This window comes from Misgurnus anguillicaudatus, chromosome 13 (assembly GCF_027580225.2).
Source record: "Misgurnus anguillicaudatus chromosome 13, ASM2758022v2, whole genome shotgun sequence".
Lineage (NCBI taxonomy): Eukaryota > Metazoa > Chordata > Actinopteri > Cypriniformes > Cobitidae > Misgurnus > Misgurnus anguillicaudatus.
This window is the reverse complement of record NC_073349.2, coordinates 7,091,803-7,118,406: the sequence shown is the minus strand read 5'-3', so window position 1 is coordinate 7,118,406 and position 26,604 is coordinate 7,091,803. Positions and strand designations below refer to the sequence as shown.

At 36.1% G+C, this 26,604-nt stretch overlaps 1 protein-coding gene across 1 annotated transcript; it reads left to right on the top strand.

The window, feature by feature from the left end:
* The first annotated feature begins 365 nt into the window (after nucleotides 1–365).
* On the top strand, nucleotides 366–14,950 carry tnnt2a (troponin T type 2a (cardiac)). Its single transcript, XM_055188258.2, has 13 exons — nucleotides 366–397; nucleotides 594–604; nucleotides 1,257–1,310; nucleotides 3,591–3,641; nucleotides 5,373–5,402; nucleotides 5,827–5,851; nucleotides 5,940–6,003; nucleotides 7,540–7,656; nucleotides 8,386–8,463; nucleotides 8,551–8,658; nucleotides 9,769–9,878; nucleotides 13,009–13,099; nucleotides 14,906–14,950. The coding sequence occupies exons 1-13, from the start codon at nucleotides 366–368 to the stop codon at nucleotides 14,948–14,950; spliced, it is 816 nt and encodes a 271-aa protein (XP_055044233.2).
* The last annotated feature ends 11,654 nt before the right edge of the window (nucleotides 14,951–26,604 follow it).

Here is a 26,604-nt window from a genome sequence, read left to right as displayed (position 1 = left end):
TTTTACTGAAATTGTTTATATTACACTCTAAAATGACTTTGTTATTCAATGTTAGGAAAATATTGGACAAAACACATCATTGGGTTAAGATTGACCCAATGCTGGGTTTTATAACCCAACTGCTGGGTTATTATATGGTTGCATAACAAAAACCAAACATTGGGTCATTTTTAACCCAGCATGTGTTCTGTCCAATATTTACCCATTATGGGTTAAAAAATAACCCAGCCATTTTTTAGAGTGCAGTTGTAATCAAAAACATGAAAAATATCAGTAAAGACATGTAAACCATAATCACTGTTGACGACTGAACTTGCATATTGCATATAAATAAATGTATAATTACTGTTTTTTATAGATTGAAAATGTCAGACAACGAAGAAATTGAGGAGTACGAGTAAGTGTAAATAACTCACAATAAGATAAATGTCTCACAATGTTTGTATTTTAGTAATGCTCTGATCTAACAGAGTTCCTCATTGATTCAAGTTAATATAAGAACATTAAATAAGAAATGTCAAGCTGTTGAGAAGATACTTCAGATGTGTTCAGTCAAACAAATAATACCATTATTCTTCTGTTTTATTCTCTAGGGAGCAGGAAGGTAAGTCTATTGTTTTGTAATATTGTTTTATAATAACATTTACAAAATGTGTTTATAACAGGTCTTAAATATCACACCTATAATGTTTCAAAAGAGTGTTGTAACCAGTCATTACATGCAAAATTAAATGGTACTTTATTGTAAAGACTACTATTTAAAGCAGTATCTTTTTAATAAGGATGTTAAATGATTGTTATTATACGGTAGATATAATTGAGAAAAGTGTATATGTTTATGTTATAAATAATAAAGCAGTGGGACCGCAACAATATTGAAATCATAACCAGTCTGCTTTTTTCCCTAAAGAGGATTAACACATTGTGTCACGAGTTCTGAGCGTGGATATAGCAAACTGTCATTTTATGAACCTGAAAGCTGAGCTTGTCTGTCCACTTTGACAGCCATCATTCAGCAAACACTTTTTCTACAAATCACACCCAAAAGTGACATTTACTGAATAAGTAGAGCAGAACGCATTGAAGGCTGTCATCAGTGATGTATTACTATAGATGACTGAGCTTCAGTATCGCTTACAGACTGTATTACTGTACAGAATAAAGTAAATTATTTTATAGTGTCTGTTTTTGTGAATTCTCCTAATAAAACAAAGTTGTTTGTTTATCTGTTTACTGAACTGCATGGTTTGGCTCAGAGGTTCAAGAGGAGGAACAAGAGGAGGTTCAGGAGGAGGTGCAGCATGATGGAGGTACAGTAACTTACCTGATGCTTTTGCTATATACAGTGCAGGTTAAGATGATCATGACATGGACCGCAAGTCATGATCTAACAAAAACCTACTATGGTAATACTGTACTGTATGTCGTCAATAAATGGCCGATAGCTGTCACTGGGACGTTACCGTTTCAAAAAGTACACCTGTGCAACTAAAAAGGTCTTATTAGTACCTCAGAGGTACATAAAGGGTACATATATTGTACCTATTAAAACCTTTTTAAAGAGTACTGCCCCAGTGACAGCTTGGGATCATTTTTTGACAATGGTAAGAAAATAGGAAAAAACTATGAGAAACAATACATAAAATGACACAAAAAAGAAAGTCGTGCCATGGACATGAAAAACTATTAGACATTCATGCTCAAAGCACGAAAAAAGCTGAATTTTAAGCCATGGACACAAATAAATTAATCACATTTTTCGTGACTATAACACGACTTTCCGTGAGATCAGTCCGTACTGTATATATTATATCACATACTTACCTTTGTTTTTTGGTATATCATAGCATTGCTGACTTGTATTACTACTATAACAGCCCAGTCTCACGAAATTTTGTTATATAGTCACATATTTTTTTGATTCTTTTTTCATGATATTGTCACGAATTTCCGCGTTTTTCGTGATCGTAAAACGAATTCCTGTTTTCGTGTGATTATCACGTATTGGTTACTCAACTGTTTTGTCCTATTTTCTTACCATTGTCGCTTCGGTTTAGGGTTAGATTTACATAAAATGACATCCCTAACCAAACCCGACTCTAACCCTAACGCCAGGCGACATATACAAAAATAAATCAGAAAAAATAGTTTAAACCAATATATATATATGTCAGAATCCTGCCAGATCCTTGTTTGTATTTAGATCTAGTTCAGCGTGGCAGGGTTCTGACAGTACAATGTTTTATGTGGGAGATGCGTGGTTTTAGTATTGGTTTATTCTGACCACGCATTTCCCAGGTCTCGTCACTTTTTCCCAGATCCCTTACTCATGATTATTTCCAGGTGTATGTCATTTACTTTCTCCCTATTTAAGAGTCCTTGTGTTTGTTGTCCAGTGCGGGTTCGTCTGTGTTACTCGGTTGGTCAAAGTGTCTTCCAGTGAGTCTTACAGTATATATATCTTATGTTCCAGTTTATGTTTAGTGTTTTGTTTAAGTAATAGTGTTCAGTGTAGTCTTGTTTGATTTGCCCTGTTCTGTTTGCCCCCTCGTGGGTTTTTGTTTTCCATTTTCTACCCTGTTTGTTTAATAAAGTCCTGTGTTTCATCACGTCCGCATTTGGGTTCTTCCTCGTTTCGAATTCCTGACAATATAAAGTGACATTCTAATGCAAGCACCAAATCTAACTCTAAACCAAAGCGACAATGGTTTAAAAATAGGAAAAAGCAGTTGAGTAACCAATACGTGATAATCCCACGAAAACATGAATTCGTTATACGATCACAAAAAAACACGGAAATTCATGACAATATCACGAAAAAAGAATAAAAAAATACGTGACTATATCACGAAACCTCGTGAGACTGGGTAGATTATAATTATATTTTCATAAAATAATAGTAGTGCTTTATTTTGCAGTACTGCTACATACTGTGTACTGACAGTAAGTACCAACCCTAAAACTTACCCTAACCAATATTAAGTAGTTACTACTGGGATTTTGATGGGTAAGTACACTGTAAGTACACAATATGAGTCCAGGTACTATACAATAAAGTGCAATTAAATAAATATTATTCTAAAATTAAAATACTTATAATAAAGAATAAGTATAGTCATGTACCATAGTGCACCTTGGAGTATCATGTGGTACATAAATATTATCCTTTACTATTATAGTATATAATTGCTGCACCATTAAGACATTATTGTAGGGTTTTAACATGTGATCTGACTTCAGACATGCCCACACATTTGTATTCCTCATGGCTGCAGTTGTAAGGTCATGTAAAAAATTGTATTGTGTTTGTGTGTGTGTCAAAGTGAGAGGTCTGATGCATGCTTTAATCTGCCATCAATACCCGTCATGCCCAGGCTGGTATACTTTCACTTTAGAATGAACACACATTCACTGTTATCAGAATTCACTGCACACACTCATACACACTTTACCAAATTTAAAGTATTTATACTCTATAGTGTTCAGTTATAAGGATCTTGATGTATTTTTATACCTAACGAAATCAAAATGAACCATAGGTGACAGCTGATTTAGGAAGCCTAACTGTACCTCTCCTGTATCTTCATTAGAGGCTCCAGAAGAGGAAGCAGAGGCTCTAGAAGAGATCATACAAGAACAGGGTGAGTCATGTTACTGTATATCTGTTTTGAGCCTGTTTAATCCACACTGTCAGAAAAAAATGGTTGAAATATCTACCCCAACTGGCACTAGGACAGTACCTCTCAAAAAGTACACATTTGGACCTAAAACGTTAGTACATCAATGTATACATATTACTGCCCCAGTGAGAGCTGCGGTAGATATTTTGACTATTTATTCTGATGTGCATGCAATTTTTAGGTGACATTTAAGGGGCTACATCACACTTATTTAAAATACTTCTCAGGGTGGGCCATGTAAGTACACAAATGACTTGTATAAGTTCTATAATTGTGTTTCTAAATAATGTTAGCATATATTTTACAGTACAGTACAGTTAGGGGAATACAGTACTGTGAACTTGCTGCTACTACGTACCAATCGTAAACCCAACCCTTACCATTGTTAAATACATGTAGTTACAAGAATTTGTTGGGCAAGTACACTGAGTATACTTCTGTATGAAGGTACTATACAATAAAGCATAACTATAAAACTAAATGAATATTATTCTGAAAAATTAAAATGGTAATAATAAAGTATAAGTAGTCCAACTACTAGTGTGCAGTGTTTGGTCACAATAGGATGGAATAGGATTAATATATATTTCAGAAGATGAAACCATATGAAAAAAAAACATCTAAAAAATAATATCTTTCACAGCATATCTGAATTCAAAATGTATTTTAAACTTGTAAATAAAAAGCCAAATTACAAATAGTTACAGGAAATACAGAACATTTTGAACAAAGAGAAGACGCGTGAGAATAAACTGTAAAGTAAAAAAGTAATAAGAAGCAGAAAAATGCTAATATATATAATACATGGTATCATTGCATTTTTGCATTAATAAGCTACTAACTGTAAAAATAATTGTTTGTTGGATTATAATCAGACTATTATATTATTAGTGCTATTGAGTCAGTAAATCTCTTCATACATGCCAAGTGTGAAAAAACTGCCAGATGATCCCAGGTGCCAGATTCATGACAATGTTCTTAAGTCAGAAAAAAAGAAAAACTTTATCAAGATAAATTATAAGAAGTTCTCGAAAATTTCTTAAGAAGTTCTTAAATATTTACTTAAGAACACCTGTATTTGTTTTCATGATAATAAAATGATAAGCTTTGACTTTGACCTGCTCACGAGGTAACAATACACTTACAGTATCTTTCCATTAACATGTTTTAAAGGAAAGCAAGGCAGACTACACAATATATGACACATTTAAAAAACAAAATAAACGCATTAAACATCCTTACCTTTTTAAAATTGTGAACTTATCCTATCTTTAAGATGTTATTTACAACAGTTTCTTTATATTACATTTTTATTACTTTCGAGTACTTTTCTTTTGTATTGAGATTGAGAATACAAAATATTCTTAAATTTTTTCTTATATTTGATGTTAAAAAAATTCACAGCTAAGAAGAACTTTCCTCCTAAAAACATTTTATGAATCTGGCCCCAAGTCTCGAAACAAATGAGCTATTGGAATATCGATGGCTCCTTCAGATGTCCTCCAAAAGTCTTTTTTGACACTTTAATATATATGCAAACATTTGATCCATTACAACGAAAAGTTAAATTTTTTTTCCCTGGATGTTTGTTTTCTCCATTATTCTTTTGTTATCAATTTTGATTCTTTTCAGTCTTTCCATCATTGTTCTAATACTACTTTCATTTTTTCATTCATTCATTCTTTCTTTCAGACGGTGAAGATGAGACAGAAGACGGAGGAGGTATTTGCTGTTAACTTATGTTTAATTGTATTGTTTAGTCTAAGATTGATTTATGGTTTTTGAGGAATAGTTTAACGCCTGTGGAAACTTGTATTATGACACACAAACACACACACACACCCTTCTGAATAATTCCTTCGTTCCAAGCATGAAATCATTCAGTCCCATTATAATAAAGTTCAATGCATCAACTGACTGATATTATATTGCTATGGTTAACAGATTAAAACATATCATTATTTTTTATGTATTGATTAATTGCCATTGGCAAAACCAGTTTTTGGTAACCATGTTTTTTTGGTTAGGTTTTGTAAGTGACTGTCAAATTCACTATACATGTAAAAATGACAATATAAAAGTCAAAAGTCATATATTTCATCTATTTATGTTATGGTTAACTTTGTTTGTTTGTTTGATTCTTCAGAGGAGGCTAAACGTAAAGTCCTTAAGTAAGTTGATTTTGTTTTATTTTGTCCAAGAATATTGAATGTATTTTTATATAGAACAATATAAGTACATATGTTTTTGTTTTTTTAGGCCTTTTGTGTTGCCAAACCTGGTGCCCCCAAAGATTCCAGATGGAGAAAAAGTTGATTTTGATGTGAGTATCTCAGATGACTGAATCATATTTATGGTTGGCTTGAAGTGACATTCAATTTAGCTTTAAGAGAGAACTTTCTTTTCTGTGTTAATATATTTACTGTATATTTGTATAGCACAATCTGTTACAATTTACATACCGGAGACTATATTTCCTATTGGAAGAGGAACTCTGAATCCATAATATTCAAATGTTCTAAATCAATAATGTATGTTTTATCTATTTAAAGATCATGCAGTATTGTGAAAACATCTTGAACGGCCCCTACACATAGTTCCTGACAAACATAGTTGAGCCTCCCATACCTACAATACTTATCTAATAAAAAAACATTAAAATATATTACAGTACACATACATGCCATTTACCATATGCTACATATATTTAAAGGGATAGTTCAACCAAAAATTAAAATAATGTTATTAATGACTCCCCCTTATGTCGTTCCAAACTCGTAAGACCTCCGTTCATCTTCAGAACACAATTTAAGATGTTTTATATTTAGTCTGAGAGCTTGTTGAACATTCATTGAAAATCTATGTACGGTATACTGTCCATGTCCAGAAAGGTAATAAAAACATCATGAAGGTAGTCCATGTGACATCAGTGGGTCAGTTAGAATGTGTTGAAGCATCCAAAATACATTTTGGTCCAAATATTACGACTTCAGCATTGTCTTCTCTTCAGCGTCTGTTGTGAAGCGCATGAGCGAGACTAAAGTCACGTGACTGCAGTGATGCAGCTGACGTGTTATCTGGTGCGCCCCAGCTGTTTTTTTTTTGTTTGTTTGTTTTTTTGTGTGCCCGGGCTTCGTTTACAGTCTGAGGGAGACACACGCTGTAAGTTTAAAAAAAAAAATTTTGCAAACATGTCTGAGAATAACACGTCCTCCACGTCACTGCAGTCACGTAACTTTAGTCTCACGCATGCGCTTCACAACAGACGCGGAAGAGAAGACAATGCTGAATAAAGTCGTAATTTTTTTTATTTTTGGACCAAAATGTATTTTCGATGCTTCAACACATTCTAACTGACCCACTGATGTCACATGCACTACTTTGATGATGTTTTTATTACCTTTCTGGATATGGACAGTATACTTTACTAGATTTTCAATGGAGGGTCATAAAGCTCTCGAACTGAATCTAAAACATCTTAACTTTCATTCTGAAGATGAACGGAGGTCTTACGTGTTTGGAATGACATGAGCGTGAGTCATTAATGACATAATTTTCATTTTTGGGCAAACTATCCCTTTAATAAAATGCTAGGTTATTTTCAACCCATGGTTGGGTCAAAAAGTGACAAATCCAACCACTGGGTTAAATTAACCTAATGTTTTCATTTGACCCAAGCATAGGTTTAAACAGCACAGTATTTTGGGTTGAAACAATCTCTTTTGATCCAAGCATGGGTTGAAATAACCCAACATGTTTTAAAGTGTAACTTCTAACACAGTAGATGCTGATTTACTGTAGATATTACATTATGGGAAATTATTGCATGCATGATCTGAAATGTTTCCTTCCCTATCAGGATATCCACCGTAAGCGCATGGAGAAGGACCTGAACGAGCTCCAGACACTCATAGAAGTTCACTTTGAAAGCCGTAAGAAGGAAGAAGAAGAACTGATCAGCCTTAAAGAACGAATTGTGAGTGAGCATGTCGGCCTAAGAACTTAAAGCTACTAATTTAGCAAAACTACTAGTTGTTTGACTGTATTAAAGGGCCAATATTATAACATTTTTACAAGATGTAATATAAGTCTCAGGTGTGCCTAGAATGTGTCTGTGAAGTATCAGCTCAAAATTCCACACAGATCATTTGTTAAAGCATGTCCACAATGCCCCTATTTGGGTGTGAGCAAAAAAGCGTGTCTGTACCTTTATATGCAAATGAGCTACAGCTTTGGGTTAAAAATAGATCTGATAATAGTATCTTTAGCTGCGTTAGCACTACAATGTGCTAACAAACACATTTAGAAAGGCTTTTGGGTAAAGTCAGTCAGTTAGTGGCTGTGGGTGGGGCTTTGTTTGTGTGACATCACATTCACAAGAGAATCAAAACAGCATGTTTAATAAGACTGCTCTGGTTTAATGCCAATTAAAAAGGGAGGAGTGTGTGGATTTTTTTTCTTTGTAGGGTTGTTGTGTTCACACACTGCCAACACACATTTATATTTATAAAGTGGATTTTGCATAATATGGGCCCTTTAAGCTATTTTCTTAAAGCGGAGACATGTGAAACGTGACCACACCGGTCTAAACATCCCTGTTCAAAACGTTATTTGTGAATTTAAGTCACATCAATCAACTTTTACAGCACAAATGCCTAACTAATATTTTAATCTCTGTTTTACACGTCTGTAACTAATTCCCCAGGAGAAACGGCGTTCGGAGCGGGCAGAGCAGCATAGGATCCGGAGCGAGCGTGAGAAGGAACGTCAGAAGCGTTTGGAGGTGAGTGAAGGGCACATGCGCTCTCATTACCTGCCATCTGATACTAATAAAGGTAAACCAGAATTAGCTGGCTTTTCAAATGTTTAGGACGAAAGAGCTCGGAAGGAGGAAGAAGAGGCCAAAAAGAGGGCGGAGGACGATGCCAAAAAAAAGAAGACGCTTACCAGTTTGCACTTTGGTGGCTACATGCAAAAGGTCAGAGTTGTGCTTGTGGTAAAACCCCATGGCTACAGTTATTGCAGAGATTTAGTTACAGTTGTATTATATATCCACTGTAATCACAGACCATTGTAATGTGGACTCCATAGTCTGTTGAAATATTTTAAAGGATTGTGCTTTTAAAGGAATAGTCTACTCATTTTCAATATTAAAATATGTTATTATCTTAACTAAGAATTGTTGATACGTCCCTCTATCATCTGTGTGCGTGCACGTAAGCGCTGGAGCGCGCTGCGACGCTTCGATATCATTTAGCTTAGCCCCATTCATTCAATGCTACCATTTAGAGATAAAGTTAGAAGTGACCAAACACATCAACGTTTTTCCTATTTAAGACGAGTAGTTATACGAGCAAGTTTGGTGGTACAAAATAAAACGTAGCGCTTTTCTAAGCGGATTTAAAAGAGGAGCTACATTTTATGGCGTAATAGCACTTATGGGAGTACTTTGACTTGGCGCAGTAACACCCTCCCTCTCCCATTATGAGAGTGAGAAGGGGAGCGGACTTTTCAGGCGAGTCGAAGTACTCCCAAAAGTGCTATTACGCCATACAATATAGTTCCTCTTTTAAATCCGCTTAGAAAAGCGCTAAGCTTTATTTTGTATCACCAAACTTTTTTGTATAACTACTCGTCTTAAATAGGAAAAACGTTGATGTGTTTGGTCACTTCTAACTTTATCTCTAAATGGTACCATTGAATGAATGGGGCTAAGCTAAATGCTATCGAAGCGTCGCAGCGCGCTCCAGCGCTTACGTGCACGCACACAGATGATAGAGGGATGTATCAACAATTCTTAGTTAAGGTAATAACATATTTTAATATTGAAAATGAGTAGACTATTCCTTTAACACATTTTAATCTGAAATTCAGCACATTGGGAATGATTTCAGAATTACTCCTACGAGATCATATTGGAAAACCAATGATGTCATTTATTTGATAAATTCATTTAGCGTAATTTTTCAAAATCACAAACATGCATAAACACCATGATGACGTGTGCAACCAGCAAATTCCTAAATATTGTTTTAAACATCTTCTCTGTGGGATAAAAATCACATTCACGTGTGACGTTGCTTTGCAGACGGACCGGCGGGGTGGAAAGAAACAGACTGAGAGAGAGAAGAAAAAGAAGATTCTTGGTGATCGTCGCAAACCTCTGGACATTAGCAATGCCACTGAATCTGTTCTCAGGTTAGTCCTGCTAAAGTTTACTGCTACAGTAAATTTAAAGAGAGAGGTCACCAAAAAATGAAAACCTTGTCATTTACTTACCCTCATAATGTTTTAAATCTTCATGTATTTCTTTATTCTGATGAACACAAAAGATATTTTAATAAATGATGGCTACCACACAGTTATAATATTTATAATATTTGTTTTTCTTTTGTGTTCAACAGAATAAACAAAGTCAAGCAATACAATTTATTAATCTAAGTATACTTAGATTAATAAATTAAGTGTACTGTATGGCTTGTAAGGTATAATGTATACACTGCAAAAAATACTTTGCTGCCCTAAAATTTTTTGCTAAATCAACTCAAATGTACAAGTCATGTCAACAGAGATGAGTTGTCACAACTTATAAAATATAGTTGAGAAAAGTCAACTTAATTTTATAAGTTATAACAACTCACCTGTAGTTATAACAACTCCTCTCTAGTCAAGATAAATAATAGTAAGTTGAAATGACTTGTAAATCCAAGTTGGTTCAACAAAAAAGGCAGAAAAGTTTTTTTACAGTGTAGGAATAAGCCCCGACAGTGTGATCATCACCCAGGATCACACTAAATGGGCTTATTTTGCAATAACAACCTCCGCTTATCGTTGTGCCGCATTACCACCTCGGGTGGGCATTATTTTCGAATAATTCAACGGCTCGTCATCAATTATTCCTTACTTAACAAACCTTGGAATGTTGCAACTGGCCAATCAGAATCAAGCAATTTAGAGTGCCATGTAATAAGTACAAAGGCTACACTGTCAATCAACCATTTAGAGTCACATATTAAAATTGTTGCACATTTTAAAATAATAGTAAACGCAGCAGGACTGAGGTATACAGCAGATAGTGATCATTTTCGCATCTGTTTCTCATATTATTATTAGTACTTTTTAAAAAACATTAGTTTAGGCTGTTTTGTTTTATATTATTTAATAAACAAATGCGTTACATTATTTGCTCAAAATGTCCTGAATAGTGTAATATGTAATATAAATAAAATTAATCCTGACAATTTAAATATAAAATTATCCCAATACATGTAATCATTGGGAAATTATACGCAAATATATTACTTCATAATGACAAAATGTGAACGAGGCACCTCTGTGGGTCATATTTGGACTTAAAGGAGCATTTCACCCGTAGAAACATTAATCTTTATTGAAAAAAGGGGTGTTTGTAGTCTTACCCTCCTCAACAAATATATAGGACTTCCTTCTTTCAATGATGCAAAATAATGATTTTTACATCATTGAAAGAAGGAGGTGCAACACTGAAGTCTGTATTTCTTCTGTCTCAGCGGCAACTGAGAAAATGATGCACGACCATTCAAAAACATGACTGGGGTTCTAACGATACAAAGCTTAATGCAAATGGGTGAAGTGTCCCTTTAATGGTCATATGGCCTGGAGGGGTTGAAGGATAGGTTAAAATTATTTAGTGATCTAAAACGAAATAAAAACTATGCTATATTTGATCATCTTTTGTTGTAACCCTTTGCCAATAATTTACAGAAATGTACTAAATGAGGCGTTTTATCAAGAAGCTTCTTGAGGTCTCACCAAAATCATATTGAGGGAATTCACATCTATCTGGACTCTTATTAACTACTTTGGGCTCTATCTTACACCCGGCGCGATGCAGCACAATGCGCGACGCAAGTGTCTTTTGCTAGTTTCCACCCTGCGCAATTATAATTTTCACGTTTAGCGCCGCGTTGTTTAAATAGCAAATGCATTTGCGCCCCCTTTTGCGCCCATGGGCGTTCTGGTCTGAAAACGAGGTGTGTTCAGGCGCATTGTTGGCGCGTTGCTATTTTGAGGCAACTAAAATAAACTACGCCATTGACCAACAAAAACCTGGTCTAAAGTCTAAAGTCAATGGCGCAATATGTTTTTTGTTATTTAAAAAGCGCATTAGTAATATGCGCCTATAAACGGGACGACAACGTGGGTTTGCTTATCACACACATAAATGCAGCAGCACAAAAACACTTTTAAATATGAAAGATTAAAGGATTGAATGTAAAAGATTATTATTGAATCTTTTGGACATAAATGAGGACTAATTATGAGACGTTAGAAGGCACAAAGAGCTGCTTCACCTGTAGCTGTAAATAAATAAATGCCTTGCTTAAAACAAATGCATCTGTTTTTAAATGTTTTTAAATTCTACCTCACGGATTTATTGTATATGATGACTCTGTACCTGTAGATATGGAGAGATGAGAAACATATTTAAGTAATGCTTAAAAAAAACTGACGCTGTCCAAGTGCTGAAAGAAGAGCCGTTTGTAAATTCATTATCTCCTGTTTTTAACAAATAAAGTATTTTTAGAGTACAAACCTTATCTTACATACTTGTAAATTATTTTTTGATGATATTGGATAGCCATAAATTTAAAGCAACTATAAGCCTTCTTTTTTACTTCCATGACTAAAAAGAAAACGGGTTTTAAAGGTTATAATAAAAAAATAACAAGTTCAATACAAGTGAAAAACAACACAATTATTTAACATCAATCTTAAACTGGGGGTCTTCTAACTCTACTTAGTTTTTCAGATTACAAAGTCCATCATCTAAATAGGGATTAGACATCGCGTCAGCGCAACTGGCTTTTAAAGGGGGTGAGAGCTGAGACTCTGATTGGTTTATTGCACGTTACGCCCAAAATACTCTCATTACAATAGGACCAACCCTTTTCAACCATGCGCTCGGCGCACAAACCATTTTTCCCGTTGTTAAATTAACAAGAGTGGATTCGGACACGCCCATTTAGACGTTGCGCTGTGCGCTTTAGACAGTGCGCTTAGATTGTTAAAATAGGGCCCATAATCTTTATTATTCAGAAATGTGGGTCGAAAAGAGCCCGTTGGTTTATAATTTAACTTAATGCTGGTTTGTTTTAACCTATTGTTGGGTCAAATATAAAAATTTTCTGTGTTGAATTTAACCCAACAGTTGGGCGTGTCCCTTTTTTAACCGAGCATTAACTTAAAAAACTTTAACACTGCTTAATCTTTGTATGAGCATTCTATACAATAAACCAGATGTATGGAGACCTGATAACTGACCATTTCTTTCTTTCTTTATCTCAAGGGAAAAAGTCACAGAACTCTGGACTTGGATGCGTGAACTAGAAGCAGAGAAATTTGAGTTAGAGTATGAGTTTAACAAACAGAAATATGAGGTAGGTGATTCACTTGAATAGGATTTCTACGAAAGCCCACACATAAGTCACATGACATGATGTCAAAATTGACCACATCTACTTTTTCCAGCGCATTCTCATGATTTGCGTATAAATTGCACTTAATGTTAAAAAAATTGTGCAATTACCATTTTGCGTGCATTTGATACGCCAGTCCTTTACATTCACTTTTTTTACAACTGTAGCTTGGGTATAGAACAACTTTTTGTTACATAAAATGACATCCTAACCCAAACCCCATTTGTAACCCCAACTCCAAGCACCCATGGTTTAAAAATAGACAAAAACATGGAGAAACCTACACTCACCTAAAGGATTATTAGGAACACCTGTTCAATTTCTCATTAATGCAATTATCTAATCAACCAATCACATAGCAGTTGCTTCAATGCATTTAGGGGTGTGGTCCTGGTCAAGACAATCTCCTGAACTCCAAACTAAATATCAGAATGGGAAAGAAAGGTGATTTAAGCAATTTTGAGTGTTTGCATGGTTGTCGGTGCCAGACGGGCCGGTCTGAGTATTTCACAATGTGCTCAGTTACTGGGATTTTCACGCACACCCATTTCTAGGGTTTACAAAGAATGGTGTGAAAGGGAAAAACATCCAGTATGCGGCAGTCCTGTGGGTGAAAATGCCTTGTTGATGCTAGAGGTCAGAGGAGAATGGACAGACTGATTCAAGTTGATAGAAGAGCAACTTTGACTGAAATAACCACTCGTTACAACCGAGGTATGCAGCAAAGCATTTGTGAAGCCACAACACGCACAACCTTGAGGCGGATGAGCTACAACAGCAGAAGACCCCACCGGGTACCACTCATCTCCACTACAAATATGATAGAGAGGCTACAATTTGCACAAGCTCACCAAAATTGGACAGTTGAAGACTGAAAAAATTTTGCCTGGTCTGATGAGTCTCAATTTCTGTTGCTACATTCAGATGGTAGAGTAAGAATTTGGCAGAATGAGAACATAGATCCATCATGCCTTGTTACCACTGTGCAGGCTGCTGGTGGTGGTGTTATGGTGTGGGGGATGTGTTATTTGCACACTTACAGCCCCTTAGTGCCAATTGTGCATCGTTTAAATGCTGCAGCCTACCTGAGCATTGTTTCTGACCATGTCCATCCCTTTATGACCACCATGTACCTATCCTCTGATGGCTACTTCCAGCAGGATAATGCACCATGTCACAAAGCTCGAATCATTTCAAATTGGTTTCTTGAACATGACAATGAGTTCACTGTACTAAAATGGCCCCCACACTCACCAGATCTAAACCCAATAGAGCATTTTTGGGATGTGGTGGAACGGGAACTTCGTTCCATGGATGTGCATCCCACAAATCTCCATCAACTGCAAGATGCTATCCTATCAATATGGGCCAACATTTTTTAAAAATGCTTTCAGCACCTTGTTGAATCAATGCCACGTAGAATTAAGGCAGTTCTGAAGGCGAAAGGGGGTCAAACACAGTATTAGTATGGTGTTCCTAATAATCCTTAAGGTGAGTGTATAATAATAATAAATTGATCTGTAAATACTGTCCTACACCAGTTTTATATCCTGTTTCACATGGAAAAATACATGAACTTAGTGTAGGTATTACAGTGACTCACAAGAAAAGCATTCATCTACTCAAATCCTTTCCTGGTCTATTTCTGTAGAAGTTAATAGAAAGTAAGCATAAGTAATTTAAGGTCATGGTGCCATTTTCCTCTGTTCAGTGGGATGTACAGTATTGTAAGTACAGTAACAAAATAATTATGAATGTCCTCTACAGATCAACGTCCTGAGGAACAGAGTCAGTGACCACCAGAAAACGTAAGTCGATATTAAACGTGCAGCATTATCTGTCTCTTAAATTAAAAGAGTTCCCAAACTTTCCAAACGCCAGGCTGACTTCTTGTGCAAATCTTGTAATAAATAAACATTGTTGAACTGGTTCTCAGGCTATCATTTTGGTTTTAATGCATGCCTGCACTGCTCTCTCAGGCTTGCTATGTTTTTTTATCGAAAACTCTGCTACGTTTCCTCGAGGGAATTCACATTCAAACCAATCTCTGACTCATCGGTTTCTGCCTCAGGCATGGAACACAGACACAGAGATGTTTGTGAACACCCATCAGATCAGCGATCTGGCTGGCGGGGACAGTGTTAAACCTGCTTTTTGGCGGAAAACTAACGCGAGAGCCAAAACTAAAAGACCTGGGGGAAGAATGAGGTTTTTTGGTTGCGATGTGGTGAATAACAAAGTGAGAACTTTCGCTTCATATCCAATACAAACGTTTAACCAAACCTCTAGAAAACAAGTCAACAGAAAAACTATCTCTGTTCCAAAACCAAATTAGCTGCCTAATTTTACAACATTTAAAACATTACAGACACAACGGCTGTCAGGAGAATATTACCTGTATGCCTTTCAGAACACCTCAGCTCGATCTTACTGTAAATTTTTAAGAATTTTATGAGCTGGCTGATTTGTGCGAATTTGAACGACGTGACTCCAACGTACGAGCGAATGGCGTTATTTAAGCGAATGACGGTGGTATTGGTAACCTAGTAACCAACAGTAAATAAAACAAGGCACGCTTAGAAAATAGAGACAGGACTGCATTTAGTTACTTTTTGGCAAGTTATAAATTAACTAGCAGTGCAGCTTGTAATTGCCAAACTGAATGTGTGCACAGAAAAGGGAATGCAGGATTTTTAAAGCAGGTGCACGAGCATCAAGGGCATTGCAACCATAGATATGTATAATCACCGACGGCCATCTTGTCTCAGTTAGCTCACTCACTCGTAGCATTGTGTTTAAATGGTGCATGTAGTTTTAAATGACCATAATTGATCAATTTTCTACAGATTTTCAAATGATTTGGTTTCTTACAAATGTTATTAACGTGGCTATAATTCTGGATGCTTGAACATGACTCATGTACAACCCCAAAACAGAAAAAGTTGGGACACAGTAGAAATTGTGAGTAAAAAAGGAATGGAATAATTTACAAATCTCATAAACTTATGTTTTATTCACAGTAGAATATAGATAACATATCAAATGTTGAAAGTAAGATATTTTGAAATGTCATGCCAAATATTGGCTCATTTTGGATTTCATGAGAGCTACACATTCCAAAAAACGTTGGGACAGGTAGCAATAAGAGACCAGAAAATTTAAATGTACATATAAGGAACAGTTGAAAGACCAATTTGCAACTTATTAGGTCAATTGGCAACATGATTGGGTATAAAAAGAGCCTCTCAGAGTGTCAGTGTCTCTCAGAGGTCAAGATGGGCAAATAATCACCAATTCCCCCAAAGCTGCAGCGAAAAATTGTTTTCTGAGTTTCTAAGAGAAAAATTGCAATGAGATTGAAGTTATTATCATCTACAGTGCATAATATCATTCAAAGATTCAGAGAATCTGGAACAATCTCTGTGCGTAAGGGTCAAGACCACAAAACCATACCGGATGCCCGTGATCTTCCGGCCCTAAGACAGCACTGCATCACATACAGGAATGCTACTGTAATGGAAATCATAACATGGACTCAGGAATACTTCCAGAAAACATTGTCAGTGAACACAATCCACCGTGTCATTCGCTGTTGCCAGCTAAAACTCTGTAGGTCAAAAAAGAAGCCATATCTAAACATGATCCAGAAGCACAGGCGTTTTCTCTGGGCAAGGTTCATTTAAAATGGATTTTGGCAAAGTGGAAAACTGTTCTGTGGTCCAACGAATCAAAATTTGAAGTTCTTTTTGAAAAACTGGGATGCCATTTCATCCGGACTAAAGACAATGACAACCCAAGTTGTTATTAGCGCTCTTTTCAGAAGCCTGCATCTCTGATGGTTTGGGGTTGCATGAGTGCGTGTGGCATGGGCAGCTTAAACATCTGGAAAGGCACCATCAATGCTGAAAGGTTTATCCAAGTTCTAGATACATATGATCCCAGTCAGACGTCGTCTCTTTCAGGGAAGACCTTGCATTTTCCAACATGACAATGCCAGACCACATACTGCATCAATTACAACATCAAGACTGCGTAGAATAATGATCCGGGTACTGAAATGGCCAACCTGCAGTCCAGATCTTTCACCCAAAGAAAAGATTTGGTGCATCATAAAGAGGAAGATGCGACAAAGAAGACCTAAGACAGTTGAGCAACTAGAAGTCTGTATTAGACAAGAATAGGACAACATTCCTATTCCTAAACATTGGTCCTCCTCCAGCTGTTCCTTATGTGTACATTTGGCTTTTCTGGCCTGTTATTGCTACCTGTCCCAACTTTTTTTGGAATGTGCAGCTCCCATGAAATCCAAAATGAGCCAATATTTGGCATGACATTTCAAAATATCTTACTTTCAACATTTGATATGTTATCTATATTCTACTGTGAATAAAATATAAGTTTATGAGATTTGTAAATTATTCCATTCCTTTTTTACTCACAATTTCTACTGTGTCCCAACTTTTTCTGTTTTGGGGTTGTACATTATTCATAAGCATGCAGTGTCATAGGTTCATCTCTGACGTTTATAACAAACCAAACAGTTGAGACAAGATGGCCGAAAGGAGCAGCACGGGCAAGACATCTAGCCTTGATTATAAATATCTATGATTGTGACGATGTTGAGCCCCATATATGGTAAAGACAACGTCAGTTGATGCAGCTAGATTTGTATTTTTTTATTTTTACTACGTCAGAATTTCTTCGGCAAATCAGTGTGATGGAAACCCAGCTAATTGTGTCATGTGGTAGCAATGTTAGCCAACTTGTAAAATAGTAACAAACTGCCTTGAGATTGTGTTGGATACCTTGTGTTGACCGAATTACTTTACGAGGCTCAAGCTCAGTGCAAATTTCACTCAAGATAAAGTTCAAAGAAATGTTAAAGGCACAATATGTAAGTTTTTTGCATTAAAAAACAGAGTTATATATTCTGTTCACATGTGTACTCTTACAAAGTTTTCAACAATGAATTTGCAGAAGTAGGGTCAGATTAAATTTCGCATCTAAAAAAACGCAACTGCGACAATTTCCTCCTTCTTTCCAAAGCACTTTCCATACAGCATTCTGAGAAGTTAAAGTATACTTGAAGAGTTTCGTTGCAAAATGAGATAAATCCAGTTTTTAACATTTTTGTCAAAACATGTTTATTATTATGTTATCATGCTATTATTTTGTTTTATGGTGCTACAGTTGTGTTCAAAATTATTCAACCCCCAATGCTGTTAAGGGTTTTAGGGAATTTAGTGTACATTTGTAATTGTATTCAGAATGAAATCCTACAATGACTTCTTAAAGAACCAAATGCAACTAAAATGACATCAATTAGTTTTGTAATATAGTAGTAAATGTTTCTTTTGTGAATTCTTCATTGACACAATTATTCAACCCCTTAAAGAACTACCACTCTGAAGAACAGAGGTTCATTGAAGTGTTTTCAATCAGGTATTGAAAACACCTATGGATGTCAGGGAACAGCAATAAAGCCTAATAAGCACCAATTAGGCAGCTTTAAAATGACTGTGATACTCAACTCCTTCTAAACATTTACTGGTGTGGTTACAAACATGGTGAAGTCAAAAGAATGGTCCAGGAAGACAAGAGAAGAGGTGATTAATCTTCACAGGAAGGGCAATGGCTATAAGAAGATTGCAAAGATGTTAAACATACCAAGAGACACCATAGGAAGCATCATTCGCAAATTCAAGGCAAAGGGCACTGTTGAAACGCTTCCTGGTCGTGGCAGAAAAAAGATGCTAACTGCGACTGCTGTGCGCTATCTGAAGCGTAGAGTGGAAAAAAGTCCCAGTGTGACTGCTGAGGAACTGAGAAAAGATTTGTCAGATGTGGGTACTGAAGTTTCTGCTCAGACAATACGGCGCACCCTGCGTACTGAAGGCCTCCATGCCAGAACTCCCAGGCGCACCCCCTTGCTGTCTCCAAAGAATAAGAAGAGTCGACTGCAGTATGCCAAAAGTCATGTGGACAAACCACAGAAGTTTTGGGATAGTGTTCTGTGGAAAATTAGAACTGTTTGGGCCCAGGGATCAACGCTATGTTTGGAGGAGGAAAAACAAGGCCTATGAAGAAAAGAACACCTTGCCTACTGTAAAGCATGGTGGGGGGTCAATCATGCTTTGGGGCTGTTTTGCTTCTGCAGGTACAGGGAAGGTAGGGCACTAGGGCATGGTTGCAGAAAAAAGGCTGGAACATTTTGAAGTGGCCATCGCAGTCACCAGACTTAAATCCGATTGAGAACCTCTGGTGGGACTTAAAGAAAGCAGTTGCAGTGCGCAAGCCTAAGAATGTGACTGAACTGGAGGCTTTTGCCCATGATGAATGGGCGAAGATACCCGTAGATCGCTGCAAGACACTTGTGTCAAGCTATGCTTCACGTTTAAAAGCTGTTTTAACTGTAAAAGGATGTTGTACTAAGTACTAAGATTGAATGTCACTTGGGGGTTGAATAAAACTGATAATGATGTGAGCACAGAAAAGACATTTGTGGTTATTTCATTATAAATGTTATGTTATATTTGTCTGACCTACACATCCCTCTTTGATGTAATTGTAAGCAGGATGACTGAATGATCAAAATCAATGTCAAACCGGCCAAAACAATCAATTTCAGTTGGGGTTGAATAATTTTGAACACAACTGTACTTAGCTGTATTTTTTAAGTTATGAAGGTTTAAATCAAAACAAACCAACTGCAGTTGAATTGATATTAATTGGAATGCACAACCAAAAAACAAGATTTCTGAACAATTAAAAAAACGGTGGTTATCTCGTTTTGCAACGAAACTCTTCACTTGCTGCAGCGCCGACACGGCTGGAAAAAAGAGCGTGTTGCATCGTATGCGCACCACGTGCGCATTGCTCTCAATTTCAGCGCACTTGCTGCGCATCTACATTCTAAAAATACATTCTTGCTGTACATCTAATGCTGCGTTCACACCAGCCGCGGTAGAGGCGTCAAGAGTGATTTCAATGTTAAGTCAATGTGAAGGAGCGAATGAGGCATTTAGCGCGGCACGGTAGACTCGATTCTGCCTCATTCACGCGTCTAGTTCGCGCGACCTGAGCATTGCCACGGCAAACACGCGAGTTGAAAAATCTTAACTTTGGCGGATAAACGCGCAGCGTTAACCAATCACAAGCTTGCTCTAGTAGTGACGTGATTACAGGATGTGAGCAGAGTCGCAGAAGCCCCAACTATGATGCAAATTTCCGCCTGATTGTCTCGATGACTAGAATTCCACACGTGGCTTTCACACACAAATGAAGCGAGTAAACTCAAAATGTTCAAGCGGCAAACTAGACGCGCTAGACACAAATTTGACGCCTCAAACGCGGCTGGTGTAAACCCACAGTAATTATTTGCATGCGCAAAAGACGTGAAATATGAAGCGCCCCTTAATCAGCTCCCCACACTTTTTCATCGTATTGTTTATCAATGGCATCATGTCCGGGTTATCCTCGGTTTCTGCTTTCATTGGCATAGAAATCATTTGTGTGTTTGACTTTATGTGGCACTGTGCTAAAACAAGTCGGCATATGACATTAAAATATCATGAGGGCGCTTCAAAGCAATACTGTTGTATGGCTATAATGATATTTTGATACCAAACAATCTGCGCAGTACCGCATGCTAGCCTAGCACGTCGATTTCAATAAAGCCACACTGTTAGTTTACAATATAATGTAACGGTTATAAAACTTTATTTAATAACGTCATTTATTAACATGATTTAATATCAAAAGTAAAAGTGAAGACTATCATTGTTTCATGCTCTTTCACAGCGACATCAAGCTACGCCGTTATAGTGTTTAGCAACCACTAGCGGCCAAGAATTACATATCGTGCCTTTAAGTCTGGCTATTTTCAAACATTGATATGACGTTGCATCTCATTTATTTCTGTTATTATTGCTTCTACAGGTCAAAGAGAACCAAGAGAGGCCTGAGGAAGTGAACCTGTATTGAAGAGCTGAACTCCTCACTAACCCACAGAGAGCTGCATATACTTTACCCAAAATAATTAACGTTAAATTGAATATCGTAATTTATAAAAAACCCAATGTTAAAATAATTGTCTGTCTGACACACACACACATATATATATACATACACGCACAGAAAATAATAAAAATAAATAAGAAATTGAACCAGCAATATTTTTGTCTGATATATTTTACTTTTGTAAAACACTGTTTATTCAGCCTGATTGCACGAGAATTTGTACTTATTTTACCAGTAAGCTAAGTTGTATGAATTCGTAAGAAAACATATCATTACCAAAAAAAACTAAACCTAACCCCAACATCACAGGGGCAAAAGCAAATCGTACAAAAGTGTATGAATATGTTCGTATGAATTAACACGAATTAGCCGCAATGTGTGTAAATATGTGCAAATTCCCCAAGATAGGGTGTTTTTTCCATTAGTTTATTATTTATTAATCATTCATTAATTCATGGAAAAAATTCAGAACTGAAATCTGTGTTTTTTTATTTACACATAACATAAATCTGCCACTGTAGGGCAAAACTATGTCAACAAGGACGTAGACCTGCCATTCACTTTGACATTCAATGTCTATACATAATATATACATACTATTTCTGTTTAAGAGACTACAGGACCATTCTGTGTGTTTGCCCCAAGCAATATCATATGAAGCCACTGCAAATGTAATTGGTGGTAATCTTCTATACAAGACAGTTAAATCAAATTTAGTCCAGATATAATATATATAGAAGGGAAAATTCTGAGAAATTGCTAGAAAAAATATTAAGACGAGACAAGATAGGTGGTAGTGACTTAAAATGAAAAGGTCACTGGGTTAAGCTCCACATGGAGCCATACAATATCCCTTCGAGCAGGACTTTTAAGCTCAGGTTGTTTGGGAAGTTTAACACATTGCCAAAAATCTTTCATTTTCATACATTTGATAATAGCACGAACTTTGTAGAAGTATATTATTGGAGCACATAATATTTATAAAACATTCCCTGTTCAAACTTTAAAGTCATGGTACAGTAGGCGATTTTCTCCAGAAACATTTTTAGTTATGTTAGATGAAAATCTCTTTAAATCCTGATAGCAATCACTAAAGTGGTGTAAATATATTTATATATTTATATTATATATATTTTGTGGAAGGTGCAGGACCATAATGGAAATCTGACTTTTTCTATGTTTAAGTGTTATAATTGGGTCCAAAGTGTTTCTATCAACCTAGAAGATGTGAAAAAGATCAACCCAGTAACTTATGGTAATTGAAATTTGGCTCCCCTTGTGATGTCGAAAGGGGATCTTATTATAATTATACCACCACTTTATCTGCACTATTCAACCGCCACACTGCCATTTGGTGCAGAGAGAAAATAATTGACAGCACAATTGAGCTTCAACAAACCACAATCATGGCGATCAGTGTTTGCATTTCATCAGCTCATTTGCATTTACATTTCTGATTTGAATTTAACACCTAAAGAGTAAATTAAACATATTTAGAGTAAATTGTTGTTCAGTGTTGGAGTTAATTGACAGAGTTAATCATGCCAGTGTTAACTCCTTAGAGATTTAAAGGTATTGCGGAGGATTTTCTTTTTCCGGGTGGATCATCAAGACTATTGGTCCTCCTAGTTGTCAATCAGGAGTATTGCGCAATTGCATTTTTTAAAAAGTGGAGAAGGCGGTTCTTTTTTAAAATTCAAGAAAATCCTCCGCTACACCTTTAATTACACTCCGCCTAGACATTTCAGTTTTCAATTTGACATTTTCCATGTGTCCTGCAGATTGAACAATAAGTAAAACTAAATGATTTACACACATTTTTTTAATGCTCTGGTTTTACCTTTTATGAACTTTTATAAACTTGTTTTATGCTTATTTCTAATGTTTGGTGTCCTTATTTGAACCCCACAGCAAAATCCCCAGAGTTAAAGGGGTCATATTATGAATTTTTAAAGATGTAAAATAAGTCTTTGGTGTCTAAGTTTTAGCTCAGAATATCATATAGATAATTTATTTTAACATTAAAATTGCCACTTTGTAGGCCTGAGGAAAAATGTGCCATTTTAAGTTTGTCCTTAAAAATGCAAATGAGCGGATGAAATTCAAACACTGGTCACAATGATGGTGTTTTGTTGAAATTGAAACTCAAATGTGCTGTCAATTTTTTTTCTCTTTGTTTTTCTCTGCACTAAACAGCAGTGGTTGGATAGTTCAGATTAAGGGGTGGTATTATTATAATAAGACTTTCTACCTACATCACAGAAAAAAAACAAGTACTTCATGCTTTGTTTTTTTCACAACTTGATTTTTGCTCTGTGGTTTGGTCTAGTAAGGGATAACCGGGGCAAAAGTAACACAGGGCTAAAGTAACAAAGGGACATTTGCATCCCAAACTACGACAGCATCTTTAGCACACAAACCCTTGACAGAGCTGACAAATATCGTTTTATTTACTCACAGTTTTCTGCGTGTAGATCCAGAAAGCGGTTTTCATCTATGATAAGTAAATTCTTAAAGCGGTCATTTTGTTCTTATAACGCATTGTGTTTTGTGTTGAAGTACTGATCAATCTACCGGTTATTTAGTGCTGTAATCCTGATGTTTCACTTCTCAGAGTTTTTCAAAATAAAAGTTAAATGTGAGGAGATACTGTCGTTGCTATTTTTCTAATTTGATTTGATTTAATTTTATAGTGTTCAAACTGTTGAAAAATATGTTTAATTCTCAACAATTTAGGTTTGCACTGTTGGTTACTTATGAAAATTTTGATAAAACTGAAATTTAAAATGAAAATGTAATTTAATTATTTTTTACAAAGATAAATGACAAAATATGTTTGCAGTTACATATAAACGAGGTCATACTCATGTATATTTAATAAAAACAAGTGTAGGGGAGACCGGGGTTGGTTGTCACAATTTTTACTCATGCATGAATTGCTCATCTTCAAAAAATCTTTCAGCAGTAATTGCTATATGAAATGAAACTTTGGAGTCTTGGCTTTAAATGTGTATACGTTTTACTTTTCGAATGTATTGTAACAGGAAGTAATTAACCATCAAAGACACTCTGACACAAGGTGACAACCAACCCCACCACGGGGTTGGTTGTCCCTATAGAGGTTCAAAAGGATTTCATTGATAAATTGGGATCTGAAAAGATAATGTGTAACTTTTTATTTTTTTAAGCTAGAAACTGCAAATAAGTTTTAATATGAATCCACCCCTATGATAGTTGTTATTAATGCCCCTTATGTTTAAACAATGGGATTCAAGTGGGTGATCAGTTACTTGAATAGGCTTTATGCCCAGCTGCACTATGAACTTCAGCCAGCTCCTTGTTTCCTGTCTGCCATTATTGGACAAACTGATTAATCCAGGTCTGTCTGATTATTGTTGTTGTGACTACTGAGGTCAGGCACACCTGGATTAATCAGTTTGTCCAATAATGGCAGACAGGAAACAAGAAGCTGGCTGAAGTTCAGGAAGTAGTGCAGCTGGGCATAAAGCCTATTGTCTACTGTGTTGAGAAATAAAATGAAATAATTTTTAGTGTTAAAACCTCTATATTTAATGCTTTATTTTATTTTTAACAGCAAACAAAAACAAACAAACAATCAGACAAACAGTCTTAAAAGATCTACATGTCCAATAATCTTATGTGACAACCAACCAAGACTTCTTGACAAACATGCTAAGCTAGCTGCCACACGGCTTTAACTTGATCGCTAAAAGATGATTCAAAATAAAGCTACTACTTTTAGCTTTTTAATGAGTGTTTTGTTTTTGAATGACTAATATCCTACAAGATCTCAACACAAAAACAACACCAACATGAATATTTACTCTGACCCATAAAAATACAAAATTGTCTCCTAACCTCAATGTTTTGTGTCTGCTCAGCAAAATTTCAAGTGCAAATGAGTAAGCTATTAAAGGCTAACAAATAGATATCAAAATTGTACCACAGCGCCATGTAGTGTGTCTGGAATAAGCAGTGTGACAACCAACCCGTGAGACAACCAGCCCCGGTCTCCCCCAACACAAAAATCTAACTTGTTTTGTTGTGTTACTTTCGTCCCTGCAGGTGGGGTTAAAAGTAACAATTGACTACTTCAGTATAATTTAACTTTGAACAGAAGTCGTTTTACATTTGATCAAAATTTATTGATAGACCACACTTGTGAGTTATTGACCACAGCAAAAAATATATCTGTTTATACAACAGTTCTTTCTGGTTCTCGAATCTGATTGGCTAAGAGCTATGCGATATTGTGCTTATATCGGCACTGTAACCGCTTCACCTTTCGTATCATTCCGCCACCTAGTGAATGGAGGTCCTAAACAAGCTCATCTCTGAATGGAAAAACACAGACGCCCTGTTTTTAAACACTCTCCGTGTGTCTTATTAGTTTACTAGCTCATAAATCAGTCTGTGAATCCCCAATCGGAAGTTATTATTCCGTCAAAGATCAGCGCTCTTGGATGTTACGTTAAAGATAATGGGAGAAATGTCTTGTCACATCGTGTGGACGATTAACAGTTGGAAAGAGGAATATAAACACTCGTTTTTTTCTGGAGCTATATCTTTTATCAGAACGCGAAAACACAGTGGAACTGCAGGTAAGCACCGCTGCTTTTAAATGTGGACATTGATCATTTACTTTATCTTGACGTGACTATTAAAACATGTTATGAGATATCGCCACTGGTATAACGCTATTTATAAGCAGCATGCAAAAACATCTCTCTGACACTTATAAAAAAACGTTTTATATAGTACTGACAAGAACAAAGTTTAATAATAATAATCGAGTGCTCGTATCACGTTAAGAATAAATGAGAAAGCAATAGTAACGTTATACAAGTATAGTTTTATTCACTTTTACCTCGCGCCAAAACAATAACAACACAAAAGACACTAAATATGAATAAAAAAACAAGTAATAGTTTGATCATGACACCAAATACTGCTGATTTGATCTCATTTTGACCATCAAAAACAAACAAGGCCAACATTAGAGCCAGGGAATCCCTGTCAGAGATGTAGCCCAGAGAGGGCGGTGGTCAGCGGGGCGAGTGAACACTGACGTCCGCTCATGCTTTGGTTCTCATACGTACCGAATCTCACTAAGCAAACGTTCAAACAGGCGCTATCTTTACTAATCGACTGCAGATTTAAATATAATACAGATACATTCTCATCTGAACTAATCTTAAAACTACACTTTGTGACCAAGAAACGGTAATATAAAGTAACGGCTTTTCCGTCCATTGAGTTGTTATGAGATTCAAAGCAGCCGAAAGTTTTACCTGTCATTCTAGCCGCCCTCAAATCCGTGGCGGAAGAAGTAGTTCTCAAACAAAGAGGCTTTTAAAATAACTCCGTTGTTGTTTTCTAGTTTCGTTTTTCAAACGTGTGCCGTCGAACTGTTGTATAAAAGCAAT